Raw genomic sequence first — 27155 nt, forward strand, 5'->3', positions numbered from 1 at the left:
ACCAGTAGTAACAACATGGGCTAAATTTTGGACTCGGGCCCAGGCCCGAATTTCAAGCTTTTTATGAGGGCCGGGCTCGGGCTCGGACCTTAGAAAAATCTGTTAATATAGAGTGAAAGCCCGACCCGAGCCCGACCTATGAACAGGTCTACTACCCAAGACACACACGTTAAAACTTATGGCTCAGTTTGGAAGGAATACAAATACAAATATCTAGAGTGCAAATCCTTAATATTTTGTATGTAGTAATATTGTACATATTTGCATTTGTACTCTTTTCAAATTGAGCCTAAATGGCATGCTGACGGTGCAATTGATGAATTCAATCATGGCAATGTGGCATCTTTTCATTGGGAATTAATTTTTTGTCGTATTAATCATGATTAATTCATCGCTTTCAAAGAGGCGACTTTGATAGCATAGATCATGCGGTGATTTATTTGGACGGTCTAGATTGTTAAAGAATTTCATACATTATTTAAATGATTTGGACAAATTCATAAGTATTAAGAATTGACTTTGGTGGGCTAGATTATTGGATTGATTTAAAATATAGGGATAAGTGGACTACAATCCACCTCAAATCTGAATTACAGCCCCCAATAACCCCCTATAAATCACATTGAATTTGACATCAATCAACACGCAAAATTCAGTCCATCCCTAAAAATCTTAAAAACCCCTTTAATATATTTGTTAAGGTGACGTTTATTTGATAGAGCATTTAAAGGACAGATTTTATATATATATATATATATATATATATATTGTGAAAAAGGACAAAAGATTATATTAGGACACCGTATTCATTGCCCATTGAGCCATACGTTGAGTTTCATTTGACATTCATTTCCATGGCCTAAGGCTAGACGAATTGAAACTTTTATCATTTTGATTTGATTTTCAAGATTAGTTAAATTGGTTCTGACTTCTGAGTAGGTGATAGAGTCATACCCTCAAACTGTCTTTAAAAAAGGGATTAATGGACTGCAATTCCTCAAACGATCTTTTTGTGATGCTTAATAGTTAATACACGTGGTGGCGACGAATGACAATGACGGTAACCCCTGCTCCGGAGTCCGGATTCTCGTCATTCTCACTCACTGATTCGCACTCCTCTCACATCCTTACCAATAAGACACTATCGCCGTGTATTTCGAACATCTCTCATAAATGATAAATGACGGGAGATAATCCAAATGCGCGGCTGTAGAGTCGTGGAGTGGATAGGGATGTGTTCCTAACGGTTTCAGATCTCTTATCCACGAGAACCCAACCCATATTTATCACAATCACACATAGAGAATATCTCACCCTCTGTATAGTATTATGCAAGGAGAAGTTTCCAATTCATAGGGGGTAATGTATTGTGAGTAGGTGTGGGCAGGGTTCTTGTGAACAGGAGATCCGGAGTCATTCGTAACCATCATGCTAATAATTTTTGATAATGTGCAATCCGATCGGACCTAGCTGCCGGTTACCTCTCCTTTGATGGAGTTGAAAGTGCCTGAAACAAGGGAGAAGCTAAGGATTTCCGGGGAGGAACCCGGTTGGAACACTCCGAAGCTCAAGTTAGTGCTCTACAGAAGGCAAGGGAAATAATGGATTTTGAGACCATAAAAGCACAAAATATCACATACCTCTTTCTCTTAAGGGAGAAAGGCCTCTTATAGCCACCTAGTGCACTTACTCCCAAATTTTTGCTAAGTCAAGCATAACCGCCTCTGTGGGGGGGGCAGGCATAACGGCCACTGTCCTCTCTGTCAGGGCAGTCTCTGCCATGACTGAGATGGCGGTACCAGGTGGCCGTTACGACGTGATTGCCATCTGTCAGACCTAGATCAGTCAGGCGTGCTGCCTCAGAGTACGGATGTCAGATATGGTTTCACAGTCGCGCGACCTGGAGCCAAGGTGTCGGAGTGCTGCGCGAGGTGAAGTCTTGAGCTCGGATGAGCAAAGCCTACTATCTCGAAGTGTTGGCACATGATCCGAACTGGCTCGAGGTGGGCTGGCCCCGGCCTTGCCCTCATGGGCTTCACTATTAGCCTCGGGATCCTTTAGGGAGAGCTCGGGTTTCCTTTTGGGGAGCTCGGGAACTCGGGCCTTTCTTTGAGGAGCTCGGGAGTTCAGGCCTCTCTTCGAGGAGCTCGGGAGTTTGGGCCTCTCTTCGGGATATGGCCGTACTAAGTCATCGTGCCGAGTTGGCGTTCCTACCAGGTCATCTTGTCTTCTTCCACATGTCGCACAGCCAAGGGGTTGGGCCAAATCTACCTCCATCAATTGCCCCCCACTCTCCATGCCTGAGGTCCTGACCCGGCATGGGGAGTTTATGAACTGACGAGTGGATTTGCTCCGTGGTGTGCTTAGTCCAATTTGGAGATTCCCCAGTCTGTCCTGCTTATGTTCTTGGCTCAAATAGGGTTAACGCGGCTCGACCAGAGTCAGATCGGGTCGCATACAGCTCACGCGCGGACGTCAAACGGTTTATCAACTATCATACGTCAAAAATTCGCGCTAAATTGATTTCACCTCGGGGGTCGTGCAACCGGTTTTCCTGAGAGCCATTGGATGGCTTTGATCTCGACTGTTGATGCGCGGGTACAGCGGCTATAAGTAGTGGGGTCCCTAGCCACTTTTCCTTCGCCAAATTTCAACGATCGTTCCTTGAGCTCGCGTCCAAAGTCCCCCAGCTCGTGTCATTCTCCTTAGTTCGATAGCGTTTTCCTTGGTGAGTCCCCTTTGCCTTTTCAATTTCCTCTCCTTTACCTTTTGTGATGTCTAGTTCCAGTAGTTCGGTTAGTTTAGATAACCTTGTAGAAGAGACTGAGGCAGAGACCTTGGGCCGGGCTGACTCCTTTGACAGCCTTCTTGATGAGCCCGAGGTAGGGCTTTCAACCCGGGTCACCCCGGGTAGCCTAGAGTCCACCTCGCGTCAAGTTCGGATGCCGGACACGTTCGGACCTTCTACTATGACGTCTGAGAGACTTCGATCTCTTGTTCGTTATTTCAAACTGCCCGAGGAGTATGCATATAGCTTACCTTCGGGCAACTTCTCTTGGGAGCACGGTCCAGATGAGATCGTGGTTTTCCAGGAGCAGCTCATTGCCGGGCTGTGCCTTCCTCTTCACCCTTTAATCATCAAAGTCTTGAACCACTTCGGTGTCTCGGTAGGTCAACTTCACCCGAACTCTATTCGCAACCTTGTCGGGACCATATCCCTCTGTTGCGAGTTCGTCATCCACTTAAACTTGGAAATTTTCTCTGCCCTTTTTATGCTTAAGAAACAAGCGAGCTACCTTCCCAAGCACAGGCGGGCTTACTACCTGTCACCGCGCCCGGGGTTCAAACTCCTTCACAAACTCCCAAACAAAGTCCCGGCGTGGAAGCGGGACTACTTCGTGGTCCGAAGTGTTACGGGGTGATCATTTCCAACTCATTGGAGGGCGGTCGCCCCTAATCCCGACATCATGTTAGACAAAGACATGGCGGAGACCTTTCAATCCTGGGCCCAGGTCGGGCTTGAGTGCGAAGAATATCTCACAGAGGCCAAGCTTATTCAGGCCGATCTGAGTCCGGGTAGGCTTCTTTACTTAGTTCTCTTTTTTTTTTTTTTTGGTATTGATGTTGAGCTCCTTTTGCAGGTATTATGGAAGCAGAGAAGACCCGCGGTGCCAACTTACTCACCGGAATGAAGAGAAGGAAGCAGGTCACCAAGCGAGCTCGGTGGAGTTTCCTCGGGCCATGGAGCCCGAAGACCCAAGCTAGCCTCTAGTCATCAACCTGGACTCTCCCAGGGAAACCGAGATGGCAGCGGAGCCAGGCACTGCAGAGGCTCGGGAGGTTGAGACTATGGAGGCCTCTCGAACTCTGACTGTTTTCTCCAGCTCGGGGAGCCAGGAGGGGGTTGGTAGTGTGCTAACTCCGAGTTGCGCTCTTCGCAAGAGCCAAAAGGCCGTGTACTCGAGCGAGGTCGTGGCTTGGTCCGAGCTCCCTCTCAGCCATATCAGCGCACGTGCAGTGTCTCACGTCATGGTGGTAGATTGTCGAAGTCTTCCCTTTGTGCTTTTTTCATTCTCTTTTATGTTCTTGTCGAACTGACTCTTTGCTTGGCAAGCGAGCTCCTCTATTCATGCCCTGATAATTCAGGCAGAGAGGAACTTGAAGCGGGCACAAGCTGCCGAAGAAGCTTTGGGGTCGGCTCAGGAGCGGGCGCGAACTGCCGAAGAGGCTCTGGGGTCAATTTGGGAGCGAGTCTACCGCCTTGAAGGTGAAGCTTCAGTTCAGATGAGCGAACTGGAGAGACTCCAGAGGGAGAACGGCGCTCTGAGGCTAGTCGTGAAGCACCTCACGACTTCGAAGGGTGTTCTGGAGCACAAGGTGGAATACCTCAAGGCCAATATCAAGGAGAAATTTGAGATATTCTTCCAGGCCCTTGAGGATACAAAGGTGAAGGTCATCAATGATTACATCGTGTCGGAGTGCTTCGACGACCTGATGGTGGGCTCATACCGAAGGGGCTTCAAGCTGAGTCGGTGGATGATAAGGCACGCCTACCCCGAGCTTGATATTCGTGTCATCACCACTTCGCGCATTACTCCGAAGATGGCTGCTACGGCCAATGAAGATCCGGATTCTGACGACGAAGCCAATCCCCCGAGTGCTGTCGAGGTCCCTTCTAAGGGTAAAGGGGATGTAGCCCCATAGTGATGTGTACCAGGCCTGCGAGCCCAAAGTGATGTATCGAGCCTGTGAGCTCATTTCTTCTTTCTTTTCTTGTGAACATTGTAAAGCAAATATTGGTAATGAAATACCTTTTTTTTGTTTAAGTGTTGCATAGCTATTTCTTTTTTGCCGAAGTGATTATGTTGTTGAACTGCATAGAGTTAGGTCCCCGAGATGGGGGGGATTCTTTGAGGCGAGCTAACATAGTAAGGCTATATGCCCAATCTGTTCTCTGCCTGTCTTGGAGTGAGCTTTACACCCTGGGTTTGGTATTCGTGTTGCCTGCTCCTTTGGTGCTAACACTTAGCTTGCACTGATGAGTTCCCAATGTCATCCTCAGTTCGACGCTTTAACTCAGGATATTTTCCTAGGTTTCTCGCCCATGCCGGAGAGGTGGCCGGGTCTTGTGGTGCTGAGGTTTTCGTTATTTCGGCATTCTGGCCCTTAGGCTCTCAGGAACGGCTTAAAGTTCGCTCAGTTTGACAACTTATAGGTAATATCGCCTTAGGTTGACGATGTTCCAAGCTTGGGGTATTTGCCTATCCTCCAGGGTCTCGAGCTCGTACGCTCCTCCGATTGCTCTCTTTATTCGGTAGGGTCCTTCCCAATTCGGCTTGAGTTTGCCGACGTCGGGCTCAGGTACCATGACCTTGCAGAGAACCAGGTCGCCAACGCGGAATTTTCACTTCTTAACTCTTGCGTTGTAGTACCGAGCTACCATTTGCTGGTATGCTACGGTCCTGATGTATGCGAGGTCCCTCACCTCATCGAGCAGGTCGAGGTTGGTACGTAGCTCGTCGTTGTATGCTTCCAACCGAAGTAAGGGGATTTCGACTTTGGTTGGGATGACTACCTCTGTGCCATAGGTGAGGTTGAAGGGGGTTTCTACGGTGGCGGTTTTCTCTGTAGTTTGGTATGCCCATAGAATGCTAGGGAGCTCGTCTGCCCATAACCCTTTAGCTCGGTCTAGCCTGGCCTTCAGTCCATGAAGAATAGCTCTATTCGTGACTTCTGCCTGACCATTTGCTTGTGGGTGCGTGACTGACGTGAAGTTTTACCGGATCCCCATGTCTTGACACCATTCTTGGAATTTGATGTCTTCGAACTGCTTGCCATTACCAGAGATCAGTATCCGAGGTAGCCCGAAGCGGCACACTATGTTCTTCCAGAAGAAGTTATGGACGTTTCGAGTTGTGATGGTTATGAGAGGTTCAGCTTTGACCCACTTCGTGAAGTAATCTATCGCCACCACTAGGAACTTTTCTCACACCTATTGCTGGCGGGAATGATCCGAGTAGATCAATGCCCCACTGTGCGAAGGGCCATGGGCTGGTGAGATACTTGAGGTCGGCGGCATGTAGATGGTGAATATTGGCGTGCTTCTGGCACTTATCGCATTTCTTGACCAGCTCAACAACGTCTGCTTTCATTGTTGGCCAGTAGTACCCTTGTCGCAATGCCTTTTGAGCGAGGGCCATGCCCCCCAGGTGTCCGCCACATAGACCTTCATGAATGTCGTGGAGTACAAGCTCGGCTTCGAGAGGCCACAAGCAGCGTAGGTAGGGGAGTGTGTTGGATCTCCGATACAGCCGTCTGTCTATTATGACATATTTAGTTGCCTAGCGCTCTACCCTTCTGGAGGCGTTGCGGTCTGTGGAGAGGGTTCCATGTAACAGGAAGCTCGCGAGTGAATCGATCCAGCTCGACTCTGCTTGGGTGACAGGAGCGACCTCCTCTACCTCCTCAAGAATGCTAGACCAGGGTAAATCCTCTATGTACACAGTTCTCATAGTGTTGTCACTGGTGCTAGCTAGCCGGGACAGGGCATCGACCTCAGCGTTCTCTGACCTCGGGATTTGCTTGATGAAGTGTGACTAGAAGTTAAGCAGAGCTTCTTTTACCTTTGTCAGGTAGGCGATCATAGCTGGCTCGCGGGCTTCGTATTCGCCTGTAACTTGGTTGACCACGAGCTGTGAATTGCTGCAGATAACTATGTGTTTTGCTTTTACTTCTCTCGCCAGGGCTAGCCCGGCTATCAACGCCACATATTCCGCCTCATTGTTGGATGCCGCAAACTCGAAGCGTAGCGCGTACTCCAGTTTCGTGCCACTCAGAACGTGAAGAACTACACCGGCTCCACTGCCCTGCTGATTTGAGGAGCCATCTACGTTAAGGATCCAGGGCTCTTCATCCTAGTTCATGCTCGGCCTAACCAGGAGAGATACCGAACTGGGTGTGACCTCACGGGGCTCAAACTCAACCGGCCCGGGAGCACCGAGCTCACCCAAACTGGGGGCCTCTTGCTCAACCGGGCTAAGGACCTTGGAGTTGAACATGCATTCTGCAACAAAATCCGCCAAGGCTTGGGCTTTGATAGCGATTCGTGGCTTGTATTGGAGGTCGTACTCACTGAGTTCGATGGCCCACTTCGTCAATCGACCAGAGACCTCGGGCCTGAGTAATACTTGCCTCAAGTATTTGTCGGTGAGAACGATGATTGTATGGGCTTGGAAATACGGGCGGATTTTGTGGGCCGCAATGACCAGCGCATAGGCTAGCTTTTCTATCTCTGAATATCTCGTTTCTGATCCCTGGAATATTTTACTAACATAGTAGATGGGTCGTTGGACCCGATCTGCTTCCTTTATCAGCATTGAACTGACCACTTCATCGCTTGCCGAGAGGTACAGTTCTAAAACATCGCCCTCTTCGGGTCGGGTCAATACTGGGATACTGGCGAGATATCTTCTGAGCTCGTCAAACGCGAGCTAGCATTCCGGGTTCCACTCGAACCCTTTGCCTTTTATTTCCTTGAAGAAGGGCAGGCAACGGTCTACTGATTTAGACATGAAACGACTCAGAGCGGCTATTTTGCCATTTAGCCTTTGAATCTCTTTCATTTTTCGGAGTGGTCTCATATTTAGGATGACCTTTATTTTTTCGGAGTGGCTATTTTGCCATTTAGCCTCATTTTTCGGAGTGGTCTCATATCTAGGATGACCTTTATTTTGTTCGGGTTGGCCTCAATACCGCGTTGGTTGACAATGTACCTTAGGAACTTACCCGAGGTGACACTGAAGACACAGTTATTTGGGTTTAGTTTCATGTTAAATTGACGTAGAACTTGAAATACATAATCCAGATCTTGTATTAATTCATGCGAAGACTGTGTCTTGACGACCATGTCGTCTACATAACATTCTATCTTTATGCCAATTAAAGGGTTGAAACAGCTTATTCACAAGCCTTTGAAAGGTTTCCCCAGCATTTTTCAGTTCAAAGGGCATAACCTTGTAGCAGTACAGGCCGAACTCGGTTATGAAGGTGATTTTTTCCTCGTCGGTTGGATCCATCCTGATTTGGTTGTAGCCCAAGTAGGCATCCCAGAAGCTTAGCAACTCGTGTCCCGAGGTCGTGTCCACTAGGCGGTCGATCCTGGGGAGGGGGAAGCAATCTTTCAGGCAAGCTCAGTTCAGGTCGGTGTAGTCGACGCACATGCGCCAATTGCCGTTCGCCTTTTTTACCAGAACGGGGTTGGCTACCCAGATCGGGTAATGAGCTTCCCTTATGAAGTCTGCTGCGAGAAGCTTCTCGACCGCCCTCCAGCGTTCTGGGGCTAAGTTGCGTTTCTTCCATCTAATGGGCCTAACTATAGGGTCAGTATTGAGCTTGTGAGTTATGAGCTTAGGGTCTATGCCGGGCATTTCTGCTATGGACCAAGTGAAAACATCTAAGTTACTGAGTAAGAAGCGGACCAGTTTAGATCGCAAGGGTTCTTCCAGGGACGCACCGACCTGAAGTGATCTGGCAAGGTCTTCTACCGAGACAGGGATGGGAACAATTTCCTTTGTTGGTGCAGCTCGCTCCTCGTTCTGTTCCATCGGTCGCTCCAGTTCGAGGTCGCCGATTACCTTGGCCTTTCCCTTGAGGGCGGCGATGTAGCACTTGTAGGACTCGAGCTGGTCGCCCTACACTACCCCGATGCCGAAGTCCGTTGGGAACTTCATGGCTAAATAGTAAGTAGACACCATGAGCTTTAAAGTGTGGGTGATTGGCCAACTTACTATGGCATTGTAGGGGGAGGGGGTCACGACCACCAAGAAATCGTGACTGAGTCTTACTGTGCTAGGCCACGTGCCGACTTCCATGGGTATTGTGACCTTTCCCAGGGGTCTAACCTCTTCTCCGCTAAAACCGACCAGCGGGGTGTTCGCGGGTTTCAAGTCATTCTCTCGGATCTAGAGTTTGTCAAAGGCCGCTTTAAAAATGATGTTTGCCGAATTGCCGGAGTCAACGAGTACGCGCCAGACTTCGAAGTCGTTGATCTTCACATTTATGACAAGTGCATCATCGTGGGGGTAGTGAACTCCGCGCGCATCATCTTCGGTGAAGAATATGGGGTCTTCCGTCCTAGGCCGCTTTGGGGGATTTTGTTCTTCTCTAGCGGCCTCCTGGGTTAATGCCCGAGCTGCTACCAAGGTGCACCCTACTACGATCGATCCTCTAACGATCACGTGGATTGTTCCCCGAACTGGTCTTTCCTATGGGGGCTACTTTTGCGGTTCGGCTGGCCGACTGCTAGACTCGAGAGCATCTCTGCTGTGCTCTCCCTACCGACCTGTCTTATTACTGTTATTGTTATTATTATTATGCAATACAAAACTTTTTAGGTACCCGCGACGGATAAGTTCTTTTATCTCATCGCGGAGATTATTACAATGTTCGGTGCTATGACCGTGATCTCTATGGAAACTGCAATACAAGTTTTTATTCCTCTTGTTCGGATTTCTCTTCAGACGAGGTGGCCACTTCACATACGGGGCATCTTTGATCGTCATTAAGATCTCGGCCCGCTTCGCGTTTAAGGGCGTGTAGTCCGTCCGACCTGCTAAGGGAGCTCGGAACGGCTGGCTTGGCTTCGTCCCCCGAGTTGGGTCTTTCTTTCTCCTGTCATCTGGGTTGGAGGGTTCACCTTCCCTCTTCATTTTTTCGATCTCGCTTTCAGTCCTTTGGTTGATCTCCTCCTCTGTTCTTATGAATTTGTCCGCGAGCTTGAGGAATTCAGCTACGGTCGTGGGCTCATTGACTACCATGTGCCACTTGAACTCCTTGTGTGTCACACCCCTCTTGGCTGCCACGAGCTGTACCACGGGGTCTAGGCGTGGTATCTGCAAGCACGTGTCATTGAATCGTTTGACATAGCCCCGGATGGACTCTCCTTACCTTTGGACTATTCCGAGGAAGCTCTCCTCGGTTCGGGGGCACCGCTTGCTGGTAACAAAGTGCGCGGTGAAGACTTACACGAACTGGGTCCAGCTTCTTATCGACCCGAGGGCTAGGTTCCTATACCAAGTGTGGGCCACTCTCCTGAAGGTGGTAGTGAAGGCCACACACATGCAGGACTCGCTGGCCCTTGCGAGGTGCATTTGGGACTGGAAGGCATTGACATGGTCATTGGGGTCGAAGGACCCATCATACTTGTCTAGAGGAGGGAGTTTGAAATCTTTGGGCATGGGAACCACAAGGAGTTCTGATGACAGGGGGGAAGGGATTGAAAGAATATGGACAACTTTTACCTCGTTTGAGCTTGCTTATTCTTTACCTCGGAGCTCGGGCAGGATGCGGGTGGTAGTTCGGCGACTTCGCCGGCGTCTCTACTACTGCTTGGAAGGCATGGTATTGGTGTTTCTTGCCTCGGTGTTGTTGAGCTCGATGGGCCCGGACTGTTGGTTGTCTGTGGCCAAGACGCCGAATTGGTTCTCTGCGAGCAGGAGCTCAAACTTAGAGTGCCGAGGTACTGACTTGATCGGCAAGGAGGTTCCTGATCCGCCGGCGAGCTGCGAGGCGGGGGTATAGTTTTTCCCTCCTGCCCGGGGATGAGGCCTGGCTCCTGAAGGAGTTCTAAAGTTGGGAAGCTTCCCCTCAATGAAGGCGCCTGCCCTGAGGGGAGGGCTTGACCGGCTTGGCAGCAGGGTGTTGAGGTGGGAGCTGCGGTTGGTTAGAGGCAGTTGGGGGAACTGCTGTTGGTAGTGACACTGAGAAATGTGGTGTAGTACTTGCTGCTGATGGAGTTGATGTTGTTAGAACTACTGCATTTGGGCTTGCAGTGCCCGCACGCACTGCATCAAGTCATCAAGTTGGTTCTGGCTGGTCGCCAGAGGGACAATGGTCGGTTCGGTGAAGGTTGTCTCGATAGGGAGGGGAAGGGGAACATTCACAGGTGCCACCGTGCTCGGTGCTATGAGGCTAGGGATTTCATCCGTCGAGAGGGGGACAATGAACTGTCCGATGCATACAGTGGCGGGCTGAGGGTGTTCCCCTACAACACTCAAGTCGGCGTTGTGCTTGTTGCTGCCGGAGGAAGCCATGGAAGCTAAGGTTTATTTGAGAGAGAGAGAGTTAGAGGTTAGGGGAGGCTTTTTGAAGTCTTCCCACAGACGACGCCAAATGATAATGAGCAATCCGGTCGGACCTAGTTGCCAGTTACCTCGCCTCTGACGAAGCTGAAAGTGCCTGAAACGAGGGAGAAGCAGGGGATTTCCGGGGAGGAACCCGGTTGAAACACTCCAAAGCTCAAGTTAGTGCTCTAGAGAAGGCAAGGGAAATAATGGATTTCGAGACCAGAAAACACAAAATATCACATACCTCTTTCTCTTGGGGGAGGAAGGCCTCTTATAGCCACCTGGTGCACTTACTCCCAAATTCCTGCTAAGTCAGGCATAATCGCCTCTGTGGGGGGGGCAGTCATAACTGTCACTGTCTTCTCTGTCAGGGTCGTCTCTGCCATGACTGAGATGGTGGCCGTTACGACATGATTGTTGTCTGTTAGACCTAGATTAGTCAGGCGTGCTGCCTCAGAGTACGGATGTCAGATATGGTTTCATAGTCGCACGGCCTAGAGCCGAGGTGCCGGAGTGGTGCGCGAGGTGAAGTCTTGAGCTCGGATGAGCAGAGCCTACTGTCCCGAAGTGCTGGCACATGATCCGAACTGGATCGAGGTGGGCTGGCCCGGCCTTGCCCCTCGCGGGCTTCGCTGTTAGCCTTAGGATCCTTTAGGGAGAGCTCAGGTTTCCTTTTGGGGAGCTCCGGAGCTCGGGCCTCTCTTTGAGGAGCTCGGGAGTTCGGGCCTCTCTTTGAGGAGCTCGGGAGTTCGGGCTTTTCTTCGGGATATGACCGTGTTAAGTCATCGTGCCGAGCTGGCGTTCTTGCCAGGTCATCTTGTCTTCTTCCACGTGTCGCACAGCCAAAGGGTTGAACCAAATCTACCTCCATCAATTTTTATTTCAGTTTTCAAAATGACAAAAAATTTTATGTTCTTTTTTCAGATTTATATATAGGAATAAGAGAAATTTTATTTTAATGATATCATTTATCCCACCTTGTAGGTGGATGAATAATTTTTCCATCTTGAGAGAAAGTTTTCAATATGTATTTTATAATAATAAATTTTTATAAATAAAATTTAACTTATTTACATGAAAAATAAAAGAATATAGATAAACGCACTTACCCCGATAAATCTTTCCTGGGTAAGTGCGTTTACGGGATAAATAACTTACCGAAAAACGAACAGGGCCCTCAAGGCCCTGGTTCGGTTCATTCGTCACCTGAGACCCGATCGTTTATTCGTATGGAGGGGATTCGGGGTCAGTGGGGAGGGTGTTCGAACTCTTACTTGTAGGGTTTACCAGAGGTTTCTCTACTGTAAACGAGAGATGGGCAAGTGGGCAGGAAGGAATACTGCATCCTGGAAAACGAGAATCTATCTGGAAGCGCAGGAACCCTAAAATCGGCAAAAGAAGATTTGGAAACGCGGAAGAACGAACTAACACATCTTACTAGTTACCACCCGACCAAAGGAAAATGACCAAGGTGTACGGAACAGGAACTTATGATTTCAAGCGGCACAGAGTGGCAGAGTATCCGGTAGAGATACCGGACAGGCCACCGGAGCAGAAGCCCGGAATGAATTTGTCGAATTCGATTACGCTGGAGGAAATCCAACGCGACAGGTTAACGAAGATTGCCGCAGCGAATTGGGCCAAAACGACTGATCCTTCACAGCGAGCGCCATTTAATCCGAATTTGGTGAAAGAGATTTACGAGACGGAGCTCCTCGTGAAAGGGGGTCGCAAGCCGGTTTCATTGCAGAGAGTCATGATTCTGGAGGTCAGTCAGTATTTGGAGAACTACCTCTGGCCTAATTTCGACCCGGAGACTGCCACATTCGAACATGTCATGTCTATGATCCTCATGATCAATGAAAAGGTTTGTTCTTGTTTCAATCACTCGTTTTCTTTTATTGGCTATATTTTTTTCAGGTTTATTAACGAAAAAAAAAACGAAATGCTCGATTTTCAGGTTTATTAACTTCTTCATATGAACTGTATTCTGTGGTTTTGAATTGGCAGTTCCGGGAGAATATTGCGGCATGGACGTGCTTCTACGATAGGAAGGATGTGTTCAAAGGATTCTTGGAGAGAGTTCTTCGCCTTAAGGAACAGGTTTCTATCGCCTCGAGATTCTTTTTTTTTTTTTTTTCTTTTTCATTTTGAGTAGTTCAAACTTGTTTTTGTTGCTTTTCATTACTTGGGTCATACCGCTTGTATAAATTAGCAATTGCGTGGTATGAGCTTTAAATATAACAAAATTTGAGGCCAAACTTAGAGGATTGCCAAGAATTTGTACTGCTATTGGGTTGTTGGTTCTGATTGAGCTCTAGTCCTAAAGGAGTTAACTTTTATTTATTTTTTTTGTTTGCTTTTTTTTCCGAGGCGTCTTTTGCCTTGTTATTTATTTAGTTTTATATTATTGGTGTCCTTGTCCATTCCCACAAGAAAATGCATTGGGCTCTTCTTAATTATGCTCCCATTGCCCATAAGTGAGACTTAATGACTAATACCGCTGGCATTTGTTTTGACATTACATCCTAGTTCAGTTTCATGTTGTGCTCCTTTCTGTCCTTTTAGTTGAATAAGCAGTTTACTTGCTGCATGATTCCACAGCTTCCTTGTTGGGTTTTTCCTCAATTCAGGAAAGGAAGCAAAAATATATGAAAATGCTGACTTCTTTATGCCATTGATTCATAAATCATAACCATAGAAATTTAGCTAAATCTCATGAACTGGGTTAGCTTTTTTTTGATGTTAACTAGGTATTTGCAAGAGAAAGTGCGATTGTGTATATTCTTTTCCAGATGATATAGTATTAATTAATGAGGATAGTTGAGGTCATTTTAATTCTTTAAATGCAAACTTAGGCTTATTTGAGATATGCCTTAGAATCAATTTGTTTCAATATAAGTAGCATGAGGACATATTTGTTGAGGTAAGCGATACTTGCCAGTGCCTAGAAGCGTGGAAGGTTGGAAATTGTGAGGAAGGAGGGAAGTTGGTCATTGGAGAAAAAAAGGTCAAATAGAATGAATATAGAATGATGCTTCTGGAAGAAAGTGATGAGGGTGTTGGTGAAAATGAATAAGAGAATGACCAAAGGGAGGAGGTAGTTTTAGATGAAAACCATCATGTTGAGGGAATAATTGATCTGGAAACTGTGGTAAAGAGAGAATGGAAGTTAGTAAGATATTGGGGTTGTTTTTCTTGGGTGGGGAAGAATATATTTTTTTGATAAATGATTGAATTTTATTCAATAAAATCAATAAGATATTACAATACAGCCTTCCCAAAGGAGGGGCACAAGCTGGTACCTCTCCACAATAGCAACAATGTACTACCTCAGACTAGTAACAAAAACTTTACAAAGCTGCCCAGAAAAACTGTTCCCTTGATACCCCTTGTTTAGCTAACCCATCCGCTATGGTGTTAGCTGTTCTACCCACCCACTGAAAAATAACATTCATGTTCCTTGAGAACCATTTAGCTTTCCTCATAATACCCCTGTAGCATCAGATCACTGAATCTGGATTTTTTAGCGAACCCACAACAACTTTGGAGTCTCCTTCAATAATCAAAATTTTGAACTCTTAACTGATCCACAACCTGAATGCCTTGTATTGCCGCTAGGAGCTCAGCTCTGATAGAGTCTCCTATACCCACAGAGCCTGAGAACAAAGCTAATATGTTACTATCTTTGTCTCTCAGCACCCCACCAATCCTTGAAGGCCCCGGATTTCCTTGACTGCTACCATAAAAATTCAGCTTTGTCCAGTCTTCTGAAGGGGGTACCCATACAGCTGGTACCCTGTTCTTTCTGTCACTGCTACCAGCCACAGCCCTCCAGTTCCTCCACATGTCATCAAAAGAATATAATTTGAAGGAATTTGATGATCTCAGCCAGTGGATTGCCCTGGTCAAAATGCAATCCTTCACATTCTGCACATTTCTCTCCTTTTCTTGGAATATCCTCGCATTTCTTTTTTCCCAAATTGTCCACAGAGCAGCAGCTCTAATGCTCCACATTGTTTTACAAGTTTTTGTGGGCCACACAAAGAAGGAAGAATCAAAAATCTGATCTATGGCTGTGGTCATATTCCATTTGCAACTGAACAAAGCAAAGATCCAAACCCAAATAGCAGCAGAAAAAGGACAGGTTAAAAGTAAGTGAGAGCAATACTCACCATTAGCCTTGACCTCCTGAAACAGAAGATGGAGAGAAAAGAGAGAAGGGAGGGAAGGAAGAAACTGGAATCAGGGAGAGGAAAATTAAAGGGAGAATCATTCATTGCTTTCATTATGTGATGATGGCCTTATATAGCTGGCCTACAGGTGTAATATCATAGGGAATATTCTCTGATTTCTGAATAACTAACTCTGGCAGATAACATGGGTGGAAAATCTTCAGGTGGCAGAGTAACCAACTCTGAGTGTAACTAATTCTGGGGCTCTGCCGCCTGGCTCCTCTGTCTTCTTGTGAATGGCTGATAGGTGACGGCTTGCTCCACTCCCCTAGTGGGTTCTGGAGGGGGTTTTTGGGTCTCAACAGTTCCTCCCCCCTAGCATTGACCTTGCCCTCAAGGTCTAGGTTGGGAAACCTCTCATTCAACCTTAGACAAGGTTCCCATGTGGTCTCTTCTGGAGGCAGACCGACCCATTCAACCTTGGCTTCTGGCACCACCTGCCCTCCTCGCCGAACCCATCGGAAATCCACAATCTTGACAGGCTCCGTGTAAATGTCCTCTTCATCTGTAAATTGGGGTAAGTTTGGTGAGATAGGGGTATGATTCCCCACAGCTTTCCTGAGAAATGAAATGTGAAACACCGGGTGTAGCTTCGAGGTAGCAGGGAGGTCCAATCTGTAAGCAACAAGGCTCACTCTCTCCAGCACCTTATAGGGCCCATAATATCTGGGAGCTAGCTTGTGCCAAGCCCGTCTCATCACTGGGACCTGGCGGTAAGGTTGGAGCTTAAGGTAGACAAAATCACCTACCTGAAACTCTAGTGGGCGGTGGTGAGAGTCATAGTAGGCCTTCATCTTTTGCTGGGCTTTAGTCAAGTTGACCTTGAGCAGTCTAAGGATCTCATCTCTAGCCAGTAGGCGAGTCTCTACTTCTGCCATCTTAGCCGACCCAAATTCTTAAGGTAATATATGGGAGGAGGTTCTCTGCCATATTGTCACGGGGGTAGTCGTTGGGGCCCCGTGCGGCACTCGAAATGGGCGAGTAAGCCTACGAAACAAAGCAAACACAAACACAAAGGCAACAAGATGGCACACGAATTAGCAAAAGGCTATTTGTATTGCATTAATCAGTGGTAAGCACAAGCACACAGTACAGTGTCGAGGGGATCTCGTGCTTAACCTTTACACGCTCATGAACTCACTCAACTACCTACCTCCCCTCAAAGAGTACGTTAAGCTTTTGGGGGAGTGACAATAGGAGACATCAAAATGATGGAAAAGCATACTAAGTAATTACAATAACGCCATTGGCGGTCTCCCTTACAAAACACAAGCAAAGCCCACCCATGACACATGTTGACACCATGAAGGCACACGGTTGGCACTCGGATGGCTCATTGTATGTGCTTGATGGCGCGACGAAGGAGTCACCTGTGACATTCTCCCCCACTCAATTCGATCTACGTCCTCGGAGATCGGCTTCGTCTACTCCCTTAGAGTCATTGTTGCGGAAGGAGGGTTCTTTTGCTACTCCCTGAACCGGCTGTCGTCCAAGGCCGAGGTGCATATTTTGGTGGCATGGTCGGGTTGGCTCATTCTGTTGGGGTTTCCCATGGCTAAGTCCTTTCCTGGCAGCCTCAAGGTATGTTAGTGGCTGGTTCTGTTTGGTTAAGGGGTAGGTTTGTGCCAGGTAAGTATCAAAATGGTGTTTTGGATTATTAAGGTGTGGACTCCCATGCATTTTTCCCCAAGGGTAACTCCCAGGGCTACTACGGGAACTAGCTTTAGGGATGATGTGAAGGTGGTCTCTAGATGGCTTGGGTGGCACTCGCTCTCCCCGGTGGTTGTGGTAGTAGATGTGAGCAAGGTTTGATACGGCCTTGGGTCTTCTTCTGTTGGGCCCACCAGTTGCGGGCACTTGCGGCTTCTGCTGCGAAGTCGATTTCTGCTGATGTGGTTGGCGTTGAAGCTGATGCTGCTGCTGGTGTTGACTTGGGTGCTGGCATTGGTGTTGGCGCTGAAAATGGAATTGTCTGGGGGGTGACTTCCTCCTGGTGACGACTTCCCAACCAGTTCTAGTGTCGTGTGAGGTACTTGACAGGGGTTCTTCCTTGTTGCCGCAGAGCTGTCTTCTTGGTGCAACTGCAAGGCTGAAAGCTGCTTCCCAAGTGTCTGCAAGGCTGGTGAGACAGGAATCATACAAGGGCAGCGCTCGTCCAAGATGCACAGAGAGTTGATGTGAGGCAGGAGCGCGGCTTCTGCTTGTCTCATGAAGTTCATTCCCAAGACAACTCGGAAGTCATCCAGGGGTACAACTGAAAGATTAATCTTGTCTGTCCACGGCCCAACTTGGAGGTCAACACCACGAGCCGTGCCTTCAATCGCCTTTGCCCCGGAGTTCACGGCCTTGATCCACCCTGTCTCTTTCACGGTGTTCAGCTTGAGTCGCTTGGCCTCGGCAACTGAAATGAAGTTGTGGGAGACCCCTGTATCAACAAGGGCTTGAGTCGGCTTCCCGCCGAGGAGGATGTCTACATACTTCAGCCCCCTTTGGGCTCTCTTTGGCCTTCCATGATTGGCCTCTTTCTTCACCATGCCATTGAAGAGTTGAAGGGCACCCACTCTTGGCGCATGCACAGACTTTGTCTCATCACTTTGCTCGTCATCACTGAGTTTGGCAACAAGGGCATTGACCTTCTTCTTGGTTGGGCAGTTGCGAACCAAGTGATTTCCCTCACAAAGGAAGCAAGAAATTGGGGACCCAGTGGTCATGGGCATGTAATGGTGCTGAGGGCTTGCTCTCCTTGTGGCTTCTTTCCGTAGTCTTGTCTTGCTGGCTTGTTGAAACTGGAGTTGTCGTACGGAGGGCGTGAGCGACTTTCTCCCCCACTCAAATTAGGGGAACGCGGGCTTTCTGGCTTAGGAGCTTCTTCATCTGACAAGCCGGTCTCATTGAGTTGCTCCGCCACTGCCATTGCTGTGGCGAGGTCCTGTACGTTGCGGCGTTGGAGTTCTAGCTCGGCCCATGGCTTCAGTCCATCCATGAAGTTGAACAGTAAATCCTTGTCGGACATGTCCGTGATCTCCAAGGTAAGGGCTGAAAACTCTTTAACGTAATCGTGGAGTGAGTCCCCATGTTGCAGTGCTTTCAACTTCTTCCGCACCAAGTACTCCACGTTCTCCGGGTAGAATTGCCGCTTTAGCTCTCGTTTGAAATCAGCCCATGTCTCAATGGTGCACGTACCCCGTTCAATGTCTTGGCATCGCCTGCGCCACCATAGCATAGCAATGTCAGTCAAATACATGATCACTGTACGAATTTGTGTTAGGTCATCACCAATGCCAGCGGCATGGAAATATTGTTCCATCTGCCACAAGAAGTTGTCAAGTTCCCTAGCATCTCGGGAGCCGGCATAAGGTGTGGGCTCCCGAATCTTCACACGAGCGGGGGTCAACGTTGTGGAGGACATGTCTCCTCTTAGTTCATCCACTTGAGTCTGGATGTCGGAAGGAGAGGCCATGGCTACTTTCATGGCCATCCATTCAGCTTTCATCTCATCCACCTGGTCTTGGATGTCGGATCGAGATGAGCTCCCTTCTTGTCGAGATTTTGTTCCGAGGACTTCCTTTAGGGTTCTATGCAGGACGTCTTGGACCTCATTCATAATGCTATTTAAACGGGCTTCTAGCTCCACCATGGAGCTTTCAATTGTTTCCACATTCAGGTGGATTTCTTCTACACGGTCACACATCTCCCCAACAGTCACTTCACAGCGAAGGATGCATGTGTCGAAGTCTGCAAGCATATCAGCTGACTTGTCAGGCTTGCTTGTCTTGGATGTGCAACCCTTTGGGGCCTTCTCTGCAGCGGCTTCATCGTCCAGAGACTCATCAGTCTCCCTTGCATGGGCAAGGCCATGCCTAATACTGTCGGTGAGTTCCTTGTTGTGCTTCATTGCGCCACCACTAGTGTTGCTATGTAAGGGTCACGAGCGTTGAGGAGCAACCTGCTCTGATACCAACTGTCACGGGGTAGTCGTTGGGGCCCCGTGCGGCACTCGAAATGGGTGAGTAAGCCTACGAAACAAAGCAAACACAAACACAAAGGCAACAAGATGGCACATGAATTAGCAAAAGGCTATTTGTATTGCATTAATCAGTGGTAAGCACAAGCACACAGTACCGTGTCGAGGGGATCTCGTGCTTAACCTTTACACGCTCATGAACTCACTCAACTACCTACCTCCCCTCAAAGAATACGTTAAGCTTTTGGGGGAGTGACAATAGGAGACATCAAAATGATGGAAAAGCATACTAAGTAATTACAATAACGCCATTGGCGGTCTCCCTTACAAAACACAAGCAAAGCCCACCCATGACACACATGTTGACACCATGAAGGCACGCGGTTGGCACTCGGATGGCTCACTGTATGTGCTTGATGGCGCGACGAAGGAGTCACCTGTGACAATATAGAGCCTTGAAGAGTGTCATTCCTGCTGCTGACTGATAAGTTGTGTTGTACTAGTATTCTGCCCACGGAAGCCAGTGAGCCCACTGTTTGGGCTTCTCTCCTATGAAGCACCTCAAGTAGGCTTCTAAGCACCGATTAAGAACTTTAGTTTGTCCATTCGTCTGGGGGTGGTAACTTGTGGATGGGTGTAGTTGGGTTCCTTGCAATCGGAAGTATTTCTTCCAGAATGAACTTAGGAAGGTAGGGTCACGGTCTGATACAATGGATCTTGGTGTCCCATGCAATTTGGCGACGTCCCCGTATGGCCACCATTGCTACGGTATAAGGGTGAGGCAGGGCAGAGAAATGGCTATACTTGGTGAGACGGTCAACTACTACCATGATAACTTCCTTCCCTAAAGAACGGGGAAATCCGGTGATGAAGTCCATGGAGAGGTCTTCCCATACTTGCTCTGGAATCTTGAGGGGCTGTAGGAGGCCCGCGAGAGACCGTGAGGAGTATTTCTGCCGTTGACAGGTCTGGCATTCAGATACATAGTGTAACACATCCTTGCGCATACCTACCCAATGGTTGTGGCTGCTGAGCCTCCTTAGAGTCCTTAGCACTCCTGAATGTCCTCCCAAGGAGGAATCATGAAACAACTTCAATAGTTCAGTTTTCCCTAATGTCCTGCAGCTGTGGATTAGTCCTTGCTTCTTGCCTTATGGTTTCAAACAAGGGAAAACTGGGCTGAGAGTAGGTTAGTTGGGCCAGCTCTTCTACCCGTGATAAGGCATCGACTACCCTGTTAGCAGGCCTAGGTTTATACTCTATTCGGTAGTTGAAGCCCATCAGTTAACTCAGCCACTTTTGCTGCTCTGGAGTGTGCACTCTTTGCTCTGTTATATATTTCAGACTTCGTTGGTCTGACCTTATGATAAATTGGCGTCCCAATAGTTATGTTCGCCATTTATGGATTGCCACTACCACTGCCATCATCTCCTTGACATAAGTGGACTGGTTTTGGTGGGCGACTGATAAGGCCTTGCTGAAGTAAGCAATGGGTTGTCCCTTCTGCATCAGGACGGCCCCCACCCCTGCACCTGAGGCATCACACTCAATCTCAAAGGGTTGAGTGAAATCTGGAAGAATAAGGACTGGAGGGCTCGAAACTGCTGTCTTCAAGTCTTCAAAGGCCCGTTGGGCTTCATCAGCCCATTTGAAAGAATCCTTCTTCAACAGGCGCGTTAGAGGGGAGGCCATGAGCCCATACCCTTTGATGAAATGCCTATAATACCTTGTAAGCCCAAGGAAACCCCTGAGAGCCTTAATAGTAGTGGGCTTGGGCCATTTTTGGATGGCCTCTATCTTTTCTGGGTCTGCCATGACCCGCCCTGCTGCAACCACATGGCCTAAGTATTGTATCTGTTTTTGTCCAAAAGAACACTTGGTCATTTTGGCATGTAATTGATGTTCCTGTAAACCAGAATGTCATCGAAGAATACTAAAACAAATTGCCTTAAGAAAGGCCTGGAAGGTGGAGGGGGCGTTGGTGAGCCCAAACGGCATAACCAGGAACTCATAATGGCCATCATGGGTTCGGAAAGCGGTCTTGTGGATGTCAGCCTGTTGAACCCGGATCTGATGGTACCCAGATCGCAGATCTAGTTTGGAGAACACCTGTGCTTCTCCTAACTCATCCAGCAGTTCATCAATGAGGGGTATCGGGAACTTGTCCTTCACTGTAATCTGATTCAGGGCCTGGTAATCTACACAAAACTGCCAACTACCATCCTTTTTTTTTACTAGGAGTACAGGGGAAGAAAATGGGCTGGTGCTGGTTTGTATATGCCCTTTGTTCATTAGCTCTTTTACCGCCTTCTCAATTTCTAGCTTCTGGAAATAGGGGTATCTATATGGCCTCACATTGGCCGGTTTAGAATTTGGTAAGAGGGGTATCTGATGGTCATGGGCCCGGGGTGGAGGTAATTGGCTTGGTTCCTTGAACACATCAACAAACTGATCGAGTATCGATCATAGTGCCTCTTCCGTGGGTTGGTCACAGCCTTGATTGTTTAAAGTTGGAGCTGTGGGCTGCATGCCTAAGTGCATAAATAAGGGCTGTCCAGTATCCTTGGAGGCCTGTAATATGGAAGTTACAGTATCACCTTGGGGACTTGGAGGTCGCACCCCTTGGAGATGGCAAGTTTGACCATCTTGATAAAAGTTCATTGTCATTTTGGCCCAATCACACAGTGCCGGCCCTAGGCCACATAACCAATGAATTCCCAGAATAATATCAGCCCCTGAGAAATCCAATGGGTGGAGATCCACCACGAAATAGTGGCCTTGTATAAGGATCCTTTCCTTCTTGCACACACCATCACATGTCAACTGACTTCCATTAGCCACATAGATTGAAAAGAGTGGAGTGGGTTGTATAGACATACCTAGTTGCCTTGCTAATCGGCAAGTGATGAAATTCAGGGTTGAGCCACTGTCAATGAAGATCATAACAGATCGGCCCACCAACCTTCCTTCTACTTGCATGGACTGAAGAGGGTTGAGGCCCATGAGGGCGTGTAAGGAGATCTCGGCTCCCCCCGATTCTGGTTCAACTGAGATCAGTTCACAGTCTTCTACGTTTTCTTCCGGTTCTTCCTCTGTCTGAAGGAGAAACACTCACTGGACTCGACACTTATGGCCCAGTCCAAACTTGTCATCACAATTGTAGCAGAGGCCCTTCTCGCGTCGGGCCTACATCTCAGCCCATGAGAGGTGCTTGAAGGGCACAGTGGGCATGGACTGAATGGGCTTCTGAGAATCCCCAATTTGTTTCATGGGTTGCTGTTCGGTCCGCTGGGGAGCCCTCACATTCGGGTAGGAAGGCTTGCTGGTTCTGCGCATGCTATACATCTTCTCTTCTTGCAGGCGAGCCATTCCCACCGCCGCCATGACTGTCACTGGTCGAAGAGCTCTCACTTCCAGGCGGATGTCTTCTCTGATACCTCCCACGAAACACCCTACCAAAGCCTTCTTCGGCCCAAAACGGATGCACAGGGCTACTGTCCCGGTCTGTTTTAGTCGAGTGAGGAGTTCGTCGTAATCCACGAATGCCGTTGGCCCAAAACGGATGCACAGGGCTTCTGTGAACTCCGCCCAAGTTACCTGAGGATGGGTTTGTCGATATCACTGAAGCCAGAGAATGGCATCTCCTTCTAGGTGAATGGAAGTGATGGCGATGCGTCGGTGTGCAGGGGTTTCATGATACTTGAAGAATCTCTCTGCTCTGAAAATCTAAGGAATGGGATCTCCACCAGAATAGTTGGGAAAATTGATTTTAGTAACCTTTCCGGCGGGGTAACCCCCAGTTCCCTGGCTACCGGAGACAGAGGCATCGGCCCCTGTTGGATGACTGGTCTCGCCGGATTGTTGTTGGGAGGCGAAGTTAGAGATGACCACCTTGAGATCCCTGAGTTCGTTCAGTACCTGATGGAACCCAATCTCAAGTTGGTTGACTCTGTCTTCCATGGTAGGATCTTGTCTGCGGCATAGCTGGTCTGTAACCTTGCTCTGATACCAACTTGGTGAGTTTCCGCTCACCTCGGAAACCTCTTTGAGGGAGGCTTGACCTCCTGAAACAGAAGATGGAGAGAAAAGAGAGAAGGGAGGGAAGGAAGAAACTGGAATCAGGGAGAGGAAAATTAAGGGAGAATCATTCATTGCTTTCATTATGTGATGATGGCCTTATATAGCTGGCCTACAGGTGTAATATCATAGGGAATATTCTCTGGTTTCTGAATAACCAACTCTGGCAGATAACATGGGTGGAAAATCTTCAGGTGGCAGAGTAACCAACTCTGAGTGTAACTAATTATGGGGCTCTGCCGCCTGGCTCCTCTGTCTTCTTGTGAATGGCTGATAGGTGGCGGCCTGCTCCACTCCCCTAGTGGGTTCTGGAGGGGGTGTTTGGGTCTCAACAGATAATATATGCAATTATATACAATTTATAATTAATAGATTTAACATTTCATATTTTTAGAACTTTATTATATATATCATCTAAAATAATTGAATTTGTAAACTTTTTGTTTTTCCATTATTTTAAAACAATAAAGCTGAATCGGCTTAAATATGAATGCGATCCAAGTTTGACAGGATGTAAAATCTGATCTGAGATCCCTAGTTCTAATTGTATTTTGGATCAGATTTGTATTCAAGTTTTTAGTAATTTGTTTGGATTCAGATATTACTGGATCTGATCTGAATCTGACCTGATTACAACCTTAGCTAGTAGATAAGGTTTGACTTGATGTAGAATAAAAGGCCGTAGGATAGATGACCTAGTATGCTAGTAAAGATTGATTTGAATCATGGTGACATAGGCACATAGCATCACACACACCACACGGCAATCCAATACCTTCTTAACGAGAAAGAGGATTCTTTACTAGTGTCCAAATGGGCTCTCTTTTTTGTGATAAATAACTAAGTTTCATTAAACAAGGAAGAAAAGAAAATAAGTGTATAAAATTATCAAAACAAAAAAAGAAAATAAGTGTACAAGAAGCATGCAAAAGGGATATAATTTATCATTTTTTTATGATCATCAGAGAAAATTTATTATTTGATTGGGAAAAAAATTTAAACAAAACCCCATGCTACTTAACTTTCTAAAATAAGCCTAAAAACCTCAGATATACAAGAAAAAATCAGTGCAATAGAAAACCTCAAGATAAAATAAGTTCCAAAGGAAAAGAAAAAACTATGATATGATTGAGAAACCACCTGAGTAGAACTAAGCTATCTCTCTTGAACAAAGGCTTGAATTACAGGCAGATTGCAGTAGTTTGCTGGATGCCTTAGATTCTAGCCAGAACAAGCATGCCTCTTGCTATCAGTAAATAAACAAGACTAATCATGAAATAGGCCTTTCTCCTCTGTGTCTTTTTCCTCTCCTTTTGTTAGTCTTTTTTTTTCTTCTCCCTTTCCCACCCCTTTTCTCCTTGGAAGCAAGGTTCAAAGTATTGATACTCTCGATATGAAAATTTAATGTATTGAGAGTTTTTATCAATCAATACTATTTTATATTTTTAGTTTTTGATTTGATATTTTGACAGTAAATACGTTACATCATGATTTAACACACAACAATGAGAATAAACAATCTCCTGTTTCTTAGAATATTGGTGAGGTAAAAAATTGATGCATTTTGTACGAGACACATTGATAAGTTTCAATATTTGGAACCTTGTTTAGAAGCAGACTCTTCAGGTTTCTCCCATGCAATCACCCATCTGGTTTCTTAATTTAAGCCCCCAGACTCGCCTCCATTGAAAAACTTCCTAGTGGTCTCTGATCTAGTTCTTCTGACATATCATAGTTATGCTGCTCCAGATTATGAAACAAGGGGAATTGAAATGATATTTATAACATTCATAAGACTTCCCTTGAAATCATACCTGCATCTTGTGTTCCTAGTTCAGTACAAATCATAATAAGCTAGCAATGGATACTGCTATAGAGTAATGATAAAAACGTAATGCTAAGAAATCTTATCAACATATAAGAATGATTTATTACAAAATTATTGATAAAAAATGCTCTATTACAAATTTAATTAAATCTAGCAAAACCCTTAAGAGATTATTTTCTTCTAAATAGACAACTTTGATTTTTTTAGGTATGCAACTAGTCAGTTGGCTGGACCTGGTGTACTGCAACCCAGATATTAGCCAATCTTGAGACCCAGTTTATCTTAAGGCTATGGAAATTTTTAATGGTTTCTCCTTGGATGACTTCATTAGAGGATGGGGAGCAATAGCAGTTTCTTCTAAGCTGAAGCCCGCTGTGCAAGGGGAGTGGGTTCTTTCTAGCTACACCATAATTACAACGAACTTTGATGGGAGCTCATGTGGAAACCTAGGTCTCTTGGCTATAGGGGAAGTCTTTAAAGATGGTAGGAGAGTGATATTGGCTTTATATTCTGGTCCAATTGGGGTAACCAATTCTTAATCAGCAGAAATTTCAGCTCTTCTGCAAGGCTTAAAGTTTGCAAGGCAACTAAACTTGAGACAATTAGAGGTGGAAAGTGACTCGTTGGTGATAGGTTGGATAGTTAAGAACAGTGATGGTCCATGGGTTTTCAGACAGGTAATAAGGGAAATAAGGAGACAAGCATGTGAGGTTGAGGCTATTTTTAAATGGATTAACAGGTCAGCAAATGCATTGGTAGATATGCTAGCAAAGCAAGGGGTGACTAAGGAGCCAACGATTTTGGGCCAACTTGTACTCATAATTTGTGGGATTGTCTCAGTGTGAGCTATGTACTTCTGAAATTTCTAATTAATACAAGTTTCTAGTTATCTATCAAAAAAAAAAAAAAACAAAAAAAGGAATGCTTATACTATGTATTTTGTTGAAAAGTCAAATTGACCTTTGACAAAAGTGGCCATTGGGGTGTTTATCTAAGTTAGAGGAGTCTGTTGGTGTCTTTTCTTTAAGTTAAACCAAGGCCAAATGCATTCCTAAGAGGCTTCTATCTTGAATTTAAGGTTAGGTTAGGAATATTAAAAAAAGACAGATTTCTGTTATATTTGGTATTTGAACATTGGGTCCACTAGGGTTTGAGTTGTTTAATGGTCAGTGGAAGTGTAACATGTATCATTTGCATTTTAGAGTTTTTTTAGTATTATATATAGCCCTACAAGTAATAATGGGAGCAGTGGTTTCTAAATAGAATCATTTGCTTCTCTGAGAGAAACTTCTTCCATGCTCCTGTGTTTCTGCCAAGCTTGACAGAGACCGTTTACTTGATCAACTGTGGCTGCTACTACCTTGTTTTTGGATTTCTGTGGTTTTCTTTACATTAGCATTTGATAAAATTGGAGAAGACTTTGATGGTTTCTATGCATGGATTATATCCTACCACCTATGTCCCTTGATAGAGTGAAATGGTGAAATAGGATTGATATGGTTAGCCCTAAAGAGTTGGGATAAAGTTTTGTTAATTGAGTTGTGTATTCCTGGTTGTATATGATTAATTTTATTTTTCACATTATTTGGTCACTGGTAATGCCACATGCTATCATTTTTGATTGTTAAATGCTTCATATCATCATTCATAGTTTTTGTGGATGTTTGTTTGGTTCTTAATTCATAGGTCTTTCCGTTGGTCCATTATCAAATATCTATTTAAAAGTTTGTTAAATGCCTTATGTTTATAGTATCCATGTGCATTTGTGGGCATATCGTTAAACATTGGATCTTATATTTGTGGTTGTAGGGAAGAAGCTTAAGCACAGCAGAGAAGACAAATTACTTACTTTTCATGATTAATGCTTTTCAGGTATGCTGTCTTATAATTGCTATATTTAGTGGTCCTATATAATCATACAAGCATTT

At 46.4% G+C, this 27155-nt stretch overlaps 1 protein-coding gene across 1 annotated transcript in view; it reads left to right on the top strand.

Moving 5' to 3' along the window:
- The first annotated feature begins 12255 nt into the window (after window positions 1–12255).
- The window catches only part of EMB2765 (P-loop containing nucleoside triphosphate hydrolases superfamily protein), a 50851-nt gene continuing 35951 nt past the window's right edge, over window positions 12256–27155 (top strand). The window contains exons 1-3 of the mRNA XM_088947386.1: window positions 12256–12990; window positions 13134–13226; window positions 27037–27099. Coding sequence (XP_088803512.1) covers window positions 12586–12990; window positions 13134–13226; window positions 27037–27099 — 561 coding nt within the window. The 5' untranslated portion in view covers window positions 12256–12585. The remainder of the gene's footprint in view (window positions 12991–13133; window positions 13227–27036; window positions 27100–27155) is intronic.

Source organism: Nelumbo lutea, chromosome 5 (genome assembly GCF_056320005.1).
Source record: "Nelumbo lutea isolate HS-2025 chromosome 5, American lotus-T2T, whole genome shotgun sequence".
Classification (NCBI taxonomy): Eukaryota; Viridiplantae; Streptophyta; class Magnoliopsida; order Proteales; family Nelumbonaceae; genus Nelumbo; species Nelumbo lutea.